Source organism: Chamaea fasciata, unplaced genomic scaffold (genome assembly GCF_029207755.1).
Source record: "Chamaea fasciata isolate MVZ Bird 193981 ecotype frontalis unplaced genomic scaffold, bChaFas1.0.hap1 SCAF_8, whole genome shotgun sequence".
Lineage (NCBI taxonomy): Eukaryota > Metazoa > Chordata > Aves > Passeriformes > Sylviidae > Chamaea > Chamaea fasciata.
In genome coordinates this window covers 22220426-22233491 of record NW_027094093.1, presented here as the reverse complement: position 1 = coordinate 22233491, position 13066 = coordinate 22220426, and the positions used below count along the sequence as shown (strand labels likewise).

At 34.1% G+C, this 13066-nt stretch overlaps 1 protein-coding gene across 1 annotated transcript; it reads right to left on the bottom strand.

Moving 5' to 3' along the window:
- Window positions 1-823: 823 nt before the first annotated feature.
- GCG (glucagon) lies at window positions 824-12526 on the bottom strand. The gene is made up of 7 exons (XM_066190050.1): window positions 12440-12526; window positions 8547-8647; window positions 7977-8138; window positions 7052-7105; window positions 5330-5467; window positions 3072-3215; window positions 824-2084 (listed from the first exon to the last, which is right to left on the bottom strand). Exons 2-7 carry the CDS (start codon window positions 8642-8644, stop codon window positions 2060-2062), a joined length of 621 nt encoding a protein of 206 aa, XP_066046147.1. The 5' UTR covers window positions 8645-8647; window positions 12440-12526; the 3' UTR covers window positions 824-2059.
- Window positions 12527-13066: the final 540 nt, after the last annotated feature.

Sequence of the window (13066 nt, the reverse complement as noted above, 5' to 3'; positions counted from 1 at the left end):
TAGTAAAGACAAAGAGATTGTGACCTATTTCTCCCTATATTTATACTATTCACTGAATTTCATGTTGCATGTGTGAGAAATATCCAGGGCATACCTTATTACTGGTGCCATATGGACTTGCTCTGTGATTTCAGGATATGTAAATCCTGGTCCTGTTGAGCTGAAACATGTGTTTGATATTTCTGATTACAAGCTCAGCTTCATCTCACTTGTAAAGAAAGGGTTATTTTTGATTCATGCTCTACATTGGGACTTAGAAAATCAGAGGTTAAATGTTTTTGTTGTGTTCCAGACAAGCTGCATAAACTTGAGAAAATAATTTATATCCCTCTGTTCCTAAAGCATATAATTTGTAAAAGTGTGGAAAGCCCAGTATTTTCATAGCTGACAAAGCCATCACGAGGAGGGACTCAAAATCCCTGGTGACAGACACCACAGAAAAATGGATTTGTAACTGAAGAATCCTGTCTTTCAGAACACTAAAATATCCTGGACAAAGTGAAATAAAATATTTCAAAGGCAGTTGTTCAGTCTGTGAAACAGAAGAGTTACCATTTAATCCTGGACCATATGTATCAAACTGTATATAACTGAATCTTTTTCAGTTGGACCCAAACCACTGTATACAAATGGGATTGAATAAACAAATAATATGTATACGTAGCCTCCACCTTTTTTTTTTATTTTTTTTTAATCTCCAGTGGTATTTTGGATGCTACAGTTTTATTTTTCTTTTAGAACAGCTTTCTGTTGCTGTCACGAAGCTGATCAAGGTGCCAAACTGGGTATGATCTGTTCTGATCTGAAATTGCACAATATTCTTCCTATAGCACTTTGGAAGAATGATCTAATATTTTCCCAGAAATTTTAGATTATAAGTGGAAGTTTCAGATGCTTTTAAAACACTTATTCCCACAAAAAATTTTATTCCTTATTGATTAGGAAAGATTATAGGTACTAATTCTGATTCAACAATGTTACTATTTCATCTCAACTTCTACTAGACACTTGTTAAAACCACTGGATTTCTCTTAAACCACTTGCCCTTTAAGACATTTTAATATAGGTTCCTGGTATATTGCTAAAATAGCAAGGGGAGAAGTCACTGGAAGCAGGAGGTAGCAGCACGTGAAAGTGATTCTCAGAAGAAGAAGGAAGGAAGGAATGAAACACAGATTAGAGGGCACTGGTTTGACTTGGCATTCTTATAAAATTTGAAGAAGTTCCAGGGCAGTTCCCACAATTATGGAGAATATTGCACTTAACATTTTTCAAAGAACTTTTACCATAAGTTCTGAGCCAGAATTTATGCTAATGAAGAATAATTGTCTCTTCAGTCATGTTTTCCCCTCTAGCTTCATCTTATATTGTTTATTTTTCACCTAAAGATAGTTCAAAGTTCACACAGCTCTTTCCTGGAGAAAACGTGACATTGCGGAGAAAATGTGACAAAAGAGTGTTGAGTTTGTTTTACCATTCCAAACAAACCACTTCTAAGATCTCAGTGACACTAAAATATTAGAATAAAATGAATTAGACTGCAAAGAGGAACATGGCATATACACATGAGCAGTCAACAGAAAAGAAGCTTGAAAAAATTTTATTTAAGGCTATCATTTAATATCCTTAAAGCTTAGCCTTTTTATAACAAAGGTTTTAACAGGGATATTCACTTCTCAGGCATTTGTAACTGCCAGTCCCTTATGAATAACACATATAATTGGTGATTGAATAATTTGTGTGTAGAAGTAAATTTTTTAGAAAAATAATTTTATCCTTAAATATAAATGGAGTTACTGTAGTCCTAATAAATGAAAAATATGAAGTTATTGAACTTTCACAGTCTTAAAGCTGTTAAGAAAACCATCCCTAAGACAACAGGTTTTCCAGATACAAACCTTTGGCAACACTAAACTATAGTACAATTATTTCCTGGCATGCAAGATGACATAGCTTTGTTACACCAAATGTAAATGACAGAATACAGATTTCAGAATCTCTTAATAACTGGCAGCTGATGAAACGAAGATCTTCATTTATCGCATTTTATTCTGCATTTTTACTGGTATTCTTCCAAAAGGTCTCTGGGGAAAAAGAAAAAAAAGGAGTAAAAGCAGCAGCAATTAGGAAATAGAAGTCTCCCAAGATTTATAAAATATGTGTAGAACATATTTTTTCTGTTTAAGAGTGAGCAGATGTTAGTTCCATAGACCTCTCAATGCCTCTCTTTAATAACAGATTGAAAACAATTATTCCTAAAGGAAAAGCATTTAGTAGTTTCTAATAGATTATTTTCCTAAATTGTTTGTTTCAATGTTGAACTACAAACATAAAAATAGTAGCATGTTAATAAAAACTATTTTAACGACATCTTCTAAATTTTTTGAGACAATATTTTTTTCAGATTTCCAAAATGGACTAGTATTTTTGGGTGCTTTAATAATGCAAAGGGGCTATCCAACATTTTAAAAAATATGTCACATGTGTCTTGAGCTGGCATTTAATTATTTATTAAATGCTTTGTTAACTTTAATGAATAATTCCCAAATATTGACCTGTGTGCAGGGCTCATTTAGAAAATGCTGCTTTGCCTACATACAGGCAAACTAAGGCAGGATTCCTAAAGAGTCACATGGCAGAAACTTAGATTACAGCGCTCTTCCCTAATGAGCAGCTGCATATTAAGGCAGTGTTTTATATCACAGCCTTTAAAGAATAATCAGTTTGGTGTGATTTTACCAATAAATATTTCTGATTTTATAATGTCCATGCAAAGCAAAATTTTATTTTACAGTAATTTAATATGATGTTATTTCTGGTAACATTCAGTGGCAAAACTACTTTCAAATTAAATAGGAAATTATTAGAGAGGTTCACCATTGATAAAAATTCAAATAATATTTGGAATGAGTTCCATTTAGTGTCCTATCCTTCTTCATCTGTCTGTAACAAAGTTTGTACTATACTACAGATCTATCAATAGCTAAGAGAAAAATTAGTAGTATTTTCCCCAGGTCTGACAAATACATTTTAGACATTAGTATATTAAGAATAGTATAAAATTCAGGCACCTTTGGGTAACTTTTGTGTTAATTAGCCATTTTAGGAACTCTTTGGCAGCCATGTCATCAAGGACTTTGTTGATATCACTCGTAAAAGTGCCATCTGCATGTCTTCGACCCATTTCTTCAGCCGCAAGAGCTTTTTCTGGGAAACTTCAAAGGTAAAAAATTATCAACAATGAGCAGATTGAAACAAACAAACCATTTAAAAGGGCCTTATTGCAGGGTTCTAATAGACTGTGCACTCCCTGCAATTTTAAGGAGTTAAGGATTGAGCCTGATCTTATGGCTCAGTGTAGCATGATGCATGTCAAAACATCTTTTGAGGCATTATTTTCAAAACATGCAGCTGTTCCTTCCGGTGAGCCTAAACTCCTCTTTAACACTTTTGAAAAGCCATACATTCAAAAATATACCTCAGTCTGCAATGTCTATGCCATGTAGATTGGGGATCAGTACATTTCCTGAGGAATACCACTACTAAAACATTACAGTCAATTTTTCATACTTTTTTTTCTGGTTTATTTGGACATAAGGCCTATTGATTTACTTAAAATTATATAAATTATTATATTTATTATTATATTATTAAGAGCAACAATTTTGGGGGGGGTGGGGCAGGGTGTTCGAGATAGGTCACTCAAAGCACCTGCATAAAACCCATGTGCTTGTTTGATGTAAAGTCATAGAGTGTTGCATTTTGTACTTGGAGTCAGATCCTGATTCTTATTCTATTCTTTTTTGACTGCTGGAAAACCAGTTTATCTAAACCAGAGTTTGATTTAGAAAACTTTCCTCTTTTGTTTTATCCCATCAAATACGGGAAGATTTTGATGGGTTTCATTAAGGTGGGCTGAATGCTGAAGCACCCTGGGCCCTGGATCCAATGACACGCAGACTGGTTCATTTCAAGGAAGGCTATATACAAGTTAAACCAAAAATAGTACTAAATATTGGAAAGCAGAAGGGTTTCTACAATTTGCCCATCTAGGTTTTCAAGTCCAGTTGAGGTTGTATTTCTCTCAAATGGATACAGAAATACCCTATTTCTGCTTATGAAAATAAAACATGACAGAAAAACAAGTGGAAGTTTGAACATAACTAGGAAGGGGATCCAGTTTTTCCCTTCTCTGTATAGTGGACCTAATTTATTTAACTCTGTTTTTCTTCAGAAAATTGTCAATATTTACAAAACTTTTACCTATTTAGTCTTCCTTAACTACAACACACAATGTTGTCTTACAGATTGTATTTTATTATTTGTTACTATTATTATTATAATTTTTATGTAATGTGAGAGACTTACATAATACTTTATAGCTGACAGAATATTTATTCAGACGATGCACTGAAATCCCTGCCCCAAAGAGCTTACAGTCTAAAGGCACAAATAAGTACAGAACAGTTAAAAGGTGGGGAGTGCAGCTGCATGGTGTAGCTCCTAACCATGTAGAGTTAGAAATAGATGAGCAGAAGGTGCCTGCAGGAAACTGAAGGCAATGCCATTCTAAGTGTAAGACAATCATGGCAAAATATGTAAAGTCATGAGGGAGAACATGGAGTGAATAGGATAGAGAAATCTGCAATGAGTATGTGGAGAACAAGACAAAACCAAAAGAAACCATAGGAAGGTAAAACCATTAGTGGAGCATTGTGTCCAGGGAACCGCAAACCATAGCAAATGAATCAGAGGCATCTTAAAAAGGAAGATAAGTTATAGTAAATGATAGTTATTATTGCAGCAGCAGCTTGGGAAGACTCTGAGAAGCATGGCAAGAGGAAAAGAAGTTATTAGTTACTGCTGGGAATGATCGCCAGCACATAGAGTACACCTGATGACATTGGTAAAAATTTAATCTTGGAAATATTGCAGAGGAAAAGATGGACTGTTAAAGAAAAAAAGAGAAGGCAATTTAAGATGACACTGACTTGAGTAATCTCAGTGATAGTTAAAGAGACTATAAGCAATGTTATGTGAAGGGAAAAGGTGGTAGTTAGAGGAAAAATGTCTGGTTTAGTTTTAGATGTGTTTACCTAAATAAAAACTTGACTTTTTAGAGTGTAACAGCATATTGAACAGGTTTTAAACTGCATTTGAACTTTATAATGTAAAGTGGTAGTCAATCATCAACAGAATATCTCCTAATACAAAAGAAAGACATGAAGTACAGCAAGAATGATCAAAAATACATCAAAGTTTCATCAGACATGATTTCTAACCCCAAATACCAGGTAAAATTTAATAATAAGAATGGATGGATTCTTACTCTCTTCTTCCTCGTCCATTCACTAACCAAGCGATGAACTCTTTGGCAGCTTGACCTTCCAAGTAAGAGGTGATGTCACTGGTGTAGGTGCCCTCAGCATGTCTCTCAAATTCAGCATGACGCTTGGAGATTGCATTGCTGAAAGAAAAGTACCACAGGAGCAGACTGCATAAGAATTTAACTTTTTTTAAAACAGTCTTTATTGATTTAAATTTCCCACTTGCCAGACTAGCATTTCTATAGGAGAGAGGGGCTCTTTTTGCACCTCAAATTGGTCTTGACATGCTTTTTCTTGTTAGGTTTCAGTCCTGAAGGTATTGCCTGTACTATACAAGACAGCTTTGTGCAGAGATTCCTGAACTAGTTCTGAACAACTCCCTTCAGGTGTGGAAAGCAATTACAGCTGTATTGGAATGGTCTTTTACTAGAATAATTAAGTATGAGCTGGAAACTCTTATTGTATTATACAGACATACTTTTTGTTACCCTTTGTTAAATGCTCCCTCTATCTTCACCTACATTATTTCTGAGCCAAACTATTCAGACTTAATTCCTTTCAAATTTACATTTTGAGTTGTTTTATGAACACCTTTTTAATCATCACTCTGACCAAGTCATAATCTTGGAAAACTTTCAAGCTTGATCAACTCCATCTTACTAAAGACATTATCTTCTCCCTCCCTACACCTCACTGTGATTCTTTCCCTGATATAACACAAAATTATGCTACAGTGGCTCTTGGGAAGGCAAACTGCACTGAGAAGTAGACATATTATGGAATATTTTTCATTAATAAATTCCCTAGCATTTTTGTTTCAGAATTTGCTAATTTCTGCCCAAATCTAGATCTTTCTATTATTTTTTCTTCTTGGGATGTCATCATTCCTCCTAATTTAGTACCATCTGCACTTTTCATCAGCATGCTAACTAGAGTTGTTTGGAACATTTTTAATGAAATGTTAATTTTTTTTGAGATATGCTGTTTCAATGAAGTGGAAACATTATTACAAATTTGTTATTAATATTGACAGTGTGATCGTAAGGATCTTTGTTCTCTGGGCTATCCTTTTTTCTATTTTCTGACAACAGAATGTATTAATATAGGTATTTTGGTCTGTTTTGCAAAAACATGTATTCAATTTCTTTATTTATTTAAAATTTCCAATCTCTCTAACCCTTTCCCAAAACCACAGTAAAGAAACAGAATTCTGGCCTTCAGAAGGTCTTGTGCTCTCCTTTCTGTAATACGTGGTTTATGTATGTAACATGGGATTGAGTGCTTGGGGCTGAACATTGCATCATGTTTAATCAGCTCTCTGCAAATTTTCCTGGCAATCTTCCTTTCACTAATCCTCTCAATGGTTTTTTTATTCTTCAGCATAATGTGGTTTTTGTTGGTTTTTTTTTTTCTTCAGCCATTCTCTATGCCAAGTTTTTCTTTTTACATTATTCTCTACCCTCTTTGATTACTTGAAATGTGCTTTCCTTAAACATATTCTCATCCATGCATCCACTGCATATATCTATAGAACACAGGTACAGGAATGAATAACATAGAGACATATCTTCTTTCCTTGTAGAAAGCAGGTGTGAAATAATGTATTTGATTGATATTTCTTTGATTGTGGTAACATTGCAAAGAATACTAGTTGTTCTCTTTCTTGTTTAACTGAAAATGAACTCAAACTTGTTTTGAATAACAAATTGTGACAAATAGAATACCTTGAGAGCTGGTCAGGGACTTTGTCATTTTCTTTGTCCTCCTGTGCTTGTTGGCTGTAGTGAAATTGCACAATCATTAGATCATTATTAACAGTACACTGCAGAGCCTGCGTAAGCTTTTATTGGTCATTATTTCAATATTATGATAAATCCCCTTGACTGATAGATGAATATTATATTCATTATATTTCAGACATATGAATTTAAATTAGTAAAATGAGTAAAAACTGTTACTTTATACTTTAAAGACTTCCACAGAGATTTAAAAGCATTACTATAATAAGATTTTTGGATTCCTTTTCAGCAGATTTACTCTAGAACACAAGACTGACACATTTGTAAATTATTCTTGCTCTCAGCCTGCTAGATTGAGTTTAATCAAAGTATATTTGAAAAAAAACCCATGCCAACTTATAGTGATTTGCTGGTAAATTATTCAGTGGTCAACAAGACTTACACTTCAGCTGCCTTTACACAAATGAAACATCAGGATTAGAGTATCTATAGGTAGGAAAGTTTTGTTAAGGCCTAATGGCCCAAAATTGTACAGTATATTTATATATCTTATTTGTATTGAACTTAATTGGTTCACTGAGAAAATCTGCCCCAAAGAGGATGAGACAGACTTTTTAGGTGACATATCAGATACTGCACTTTGATTTAGCCAAGTCCTTTTGATTGATTTTGCATGTTTCTCATTTCTAATAATATATTAATATTTTATTAATGTCTGGACTTGATGATCTTAGAGATCCTTTACTATCTAAATTACTTTATGATTGTGTATACAAAGTTTCAAGTATTTTCCTTATTTGAGGTTTATCCATGGTCTGGGATGGGAAGCTGATGCCAAGAAACTGAATTGGCTAGATTTTTGGTTGTTTCTGTGTGTGGAGATCTGTATCACTGTCACCAAAATGCTTACCCATTTCTTTTAGTGCTCATTAACCATTGCACAAAGTCCTGAGCTCGTCTGGTGTCCAGGTACTTGGTGTAATCGCTGGTGAATGTGCCTTGTGAGTGACGTTTCACTTCATTCAGCTGTTTAGATTCCTCTGCTGGTTCAGAATGGGAAGCTTTGAATGATCTGTGAAAAGTTTAGACCTTGTTAATCAGCAATGGTTGGAGTACAGTCTACAACCAGTCTACATTGCGCTGTCTACGGGTGCATTGATTTTTCTTTTAACAATACCATTTTTTACTCCCACAAAGTGAAAGCAAGTGGCATATTGATCAGTAGCTGTCTGGTAAAAGGAATCTGTATAGTTGATTGGACACTGCACAATTACACAGTCTTCTTGGATAAAGAGGGTAACTACTGTTTTAATACCCCAAATTTCTGTGCTAAGCTTTGGAATATTAAAACCCTGTCAATTTCAATGGTAGATCAAGCACCGAGGAAAGCTGTCTTTAAATCATAGTATATTTGGTTTCAAAGAGTAAGAAAACAAAGTTCAGGCCAAGTATTTGTAAAAGTTTGGTCTAAAGAATTTACCTTGATTTCTCCTCTGTATCCTGAAGAGGATTTTGCCAGCTGCCTTGAACTATCATTAAAAGGAGACCAGCAACAAAATAAATGCTTTTCATTTTCATTGCCTGTCAAAAGAGAAATAAAATTATTATGTTTACATACATCTGAGTCAATTACATCAAAAAGAGACATTCTTAGTGCTGATCTAAACTTGAAGACAAATATAAAGAGACTGCTAAGATGGGTTTCATGTCCGGTGGATGACATTTGAGGGCCTTCGGTAGTCATTCAAAAGATGTAGTGTCTGTTCCAGTCTTTAGGCTGTAGTTTGTATTCTAGAATGCAAGGAGAGCTGAAAGCAAGTGCATCCTCACTGTCTTTTGCAATGTGAGGATAAAGGTTAGTTCTCTCTTTTTCTCTGTGTTCTGCTAAAGGAAAGCACTAGGTCTGTAATATTGTTCTATTGTAAAACTGGGGGTAGTGATGTGACTGATTTTTTTTTTTCCCAAATCATTCACTGGAGAAAAAACAAAGCAAATCTTTGTCAAGAACAGTGTCACATTAGCAGCTCCCCATCCTTTCTCACAGAAGTTGCAATGAGTTCACATCAGCAAATTGTCACTGGAAATAATTTCATCATGTACTTGGGCTGATACTTGTGTATTTGAAAAAGCCCTTCTGCCATCCATGGCATTTTTCTATGGAGGTTTATGATACAGTCTGAAAAACAAAGGGAAAAAGGACACATGAGTGCCTTGAAGTAAAGTGGTAGCAAAGTAAGTCCCAGTCACAAAACACCCTCCCCACTTAATGTAATCTGTACCCTACTCCTGTGGCTCCACTGCAGAGTTACTTATTGGAGCTAAATGATTTATAAAATTAGGCAGTCTGAGTGAAAATATATATCTTCTCTATTGTAATGTCTGGTTACAATCGGCTGAATTTAAATATACTATGGGTTGGAGGAAGTCTTAGAAAATTATGATGTGTAGTGAAAGTGCAGATTACTCCATTTTGAGATTGAGAGTTGCCTCTGCACTGAGCAATGCAAATGAGGCTACATGAACACCTCTGAAAAGGCAATCTCCTGCATCAAAAATCTTACTGCTGTAGGACTTCTACTCTGCCCCAGAAGTCTGCCCCTTCATAGCAGATTTGTTTTGAAACCTGTTTCTTCCATCTGTTTTAAAGTAACTTATAGTTGGAGATGCAAAGCTTGACTGTTGGCAGGCATTTTACCAACAGTTAGGAAGAATCTATCGGACTGGTACTTTGTGAGGCCTGATTTTTAAGAGAATATTTCTAAATAATATGAATATTTTATTAGAATACCCCAGTATCAGTATCAAAATACTTGAGGCAATCAAAATCTTAATCAAATATTGATCAAACTCAGGAAAATAAATGTGTAACTATAATATTTTCTGATGAATTCTACTATTAAGTAATGGAGTCAGCGGCCACTACCAGTGTTACTCATTTTTTCATCAGTGTCTGGAGACTTGTTTCTGCCTTGTGCAATGTCCTGATATAAAAGAGTTGACCTCTTCACTTGAACGTACCCTGCTATTGTACCGACATATACCACAGTGGCCACATAGTCTTATTAAAACACTAACTATAGTACTGAACTCTGTTTTCACTGTTTCATTTGGAGCTGTAATTTGGTGGTGCAACACTGACATCCAATGTTTATCTCAAGGAATGCATAATTTCACATTTCGTAGGCTTCTAGCAACAGAACAAAAACTCTGCCTGTTCTTTGGGAAATGACTCCGTTGTGGTCATTTCGAAATGGTTTGATTGACCCCTCTGGTGGCTGATATGGCTGTAAATGAGCTAACCTGGACATGGACACCAGATAAAGTCTGGTTATTACAGCATACATAAGTAAATTTGCTCTTCTAAATAGTCCTAGTTTACAGCTGTCCGTAGCTTTATTAAACTGCAATCCAGATTAGCCATAAACCCAAGTTACTGAGGTGGAATGAAATACCCAACACCAAAAACTCTTCTTTTATATAAATGTTATTAAAAATAATTCAAAGTCACTGTAGTCAGTAAAGAGCTATTCAGTGACTTCAGTTTATCTTGGCTCTAACTCTAATGTCTCAGGCCTTTAGAACTTTCAGATGTGCATAGTCCCACTGACTACTTTATTCCTTAAGTATTAAGATTAAAGTTAAATGCATTTTCAGCTGCTTTCTAAAATTTTAAGAATCAAATTGGGAGATTATTAAAAAGAAATATGTATAAATGCAGTATTGAAATTTATAAAAAATTTCAAGAATCCTTATTAATAAAATAAGCTTTCCCGAAAACTATTAGCCTTTTGTCAAATATGTTCTTTAAAAATATTAGCATCAGTTTTGTTTTTTCAACATTTAGTACTTGCTATTGGTAAGTCAAACCAGCAACAGCAGTTCTTGACTAGTTAAACAGTATACAGTTTTAAAAGAAGAAATTGTGATTTTATTCTTGATAATACAGACATGTTTTATAGAGAAAAAGAGATTATCAGAAAAAATAGTATTTTCTTAGTTTACGCTGGCTAATCAATTAATTTCTCAATCAGAAGAAAGATTTTATTTGCTCTAAGTTATTTAGGTCACCAGTAGGTACTGCTAAAAACCATGGAAACCTATTGTCAAGGTGCAGGAAAACTACAGCTAATCTTACACAGAAATTTTTTATTCCTATTCATATTAGACTAATGAAAATATTTTCATTTCTTTCTGATTGAAAATGAAAAATTGAAGACATCACCGTTTGAACCACTAGGAATATGTAACAAATATACCTCTCAAATCTTGATCAGATATTTATTTGAATATTATTTCCTTGACCAATCTGATTTTTCTAGTTTTCTAATATATTCTAGTACAGAGTAGTAGATTTTTTGTATCTATGTACAATTTTAACTAGCTTAATTTCACTGAGTTTTCAAAAAAAATTTTCAGAGGTCCCATTTGTATCTTCCAGTTGAAAAATAGAAATTATGAAGTTACATAAAAAGGCAGTAAAAAAGGGAAATATTTTCATATGAACATACATGAATGAATAAAACAGATTTCTATTGAGATGAAACTGTCTGCAAATAACAATAATTTCTAGAAATAAATAATTTAATTTTTCAGGTAGGTGTATTTTACATCTCATTTACCTACCACACTATAATGCCTTGTGGAAAGTTCTGTAAAATCCAACAGTTCTAATCTAAGGAATTCCATAGTAGGATGGAAGACTAAATTAAATTTTATACAATAATAACAATAACTATTGAAAGGCTTTAATTTTACTTCTGTGCTATCAAGTTCCTTTTTTGATCTTACAGTGATATGAAAGCAATAGTTGCTTGAGACAAACTAATCTAAAAGTGGGGCAGCGGAGTGACAGTCTGTAGGGTGAAAGAGTGACTATCTGTCTTGGACAGTTTAAAATCAGTGTCTACATAAACCCACTGAATTTATTTCCATGCTTCTAACTTAACCTTCATTGATTCATATTTAGGCAGTGCCTAAAAGGAGTGAATAATTTTAAACTCACATTAATTAAATATCTCTACTACTATCTCTACTAAAGAAGATAAAAATTTATGAATCAATAATTGTGTATCTCATTTAGATTTTTACTACAATGCTTGTCTTTCACGTTCTCATGGTTAATCTTCCTTCTTTCAATTCTGCAACACAAACTGTTGATTTCCCTTTTTCTGATCATTCTCTGTTGAAGTAACCAATACATCAAAAGATTTAAATTATGATGTCATTAACTCCAAATATCAGTGAGTATAACCTCAGAAGAAAACAGCAATTTGCTGAAAGATCTGCACCTCCATTGCAAACTTTGGGCAACACAATGCAGGTAATGCACTCAGCTTTCTCAAATAAATAACTGGTAGTTCATATAAATCTTACCTTATTATACTTTGAAGTGATACGTGGCAGCTGCAGAAAGAGCTACTCTCTCTTCTGCAACTATGGCAAGCCTTGAGGATCCTGAGCTCTGCCTAGCTGCCTCTTTTGCACAGACTTATATATATACTGTTCAGCTCTAGTAAGCATTACAGGAGTGCATCATTGCTGACAGTTTCCTTATTCAACTTTAAAAAAAAAGTCATCATATTTGCTATTCATTTCATTTGATAATTTTACAAGCAATTTCACACATTCATTCTGCTTACTTTATGACATCAATGCTAACATGGATTTGCAAAAGGAGTGAGGTAGCAGTGTCCAAAGTAGTAAATATCAAACAGAAGGTCATTAACATCACAAACGGGGAGCCAAAGGTGCCTGGGATCAAGGCAGCAATTTCTCCAATTTCAGATTTGCCACGTTTAACATTTGAAATCCTGATTCTGTAGGCATCAGTAGCATTGTTTTCACGTATCAATTTTAAATTGGAGTCAATAAATTTAATCCATTGTTAAAAATAAGCACAAATTTCCAAAAGCCCTTGAATGATTCTTCAAGTAATCCTTTGCCAATATAATGAATATGAAGAGATGTGAAATACTGCAGTGATGGCTACACACTATGCAA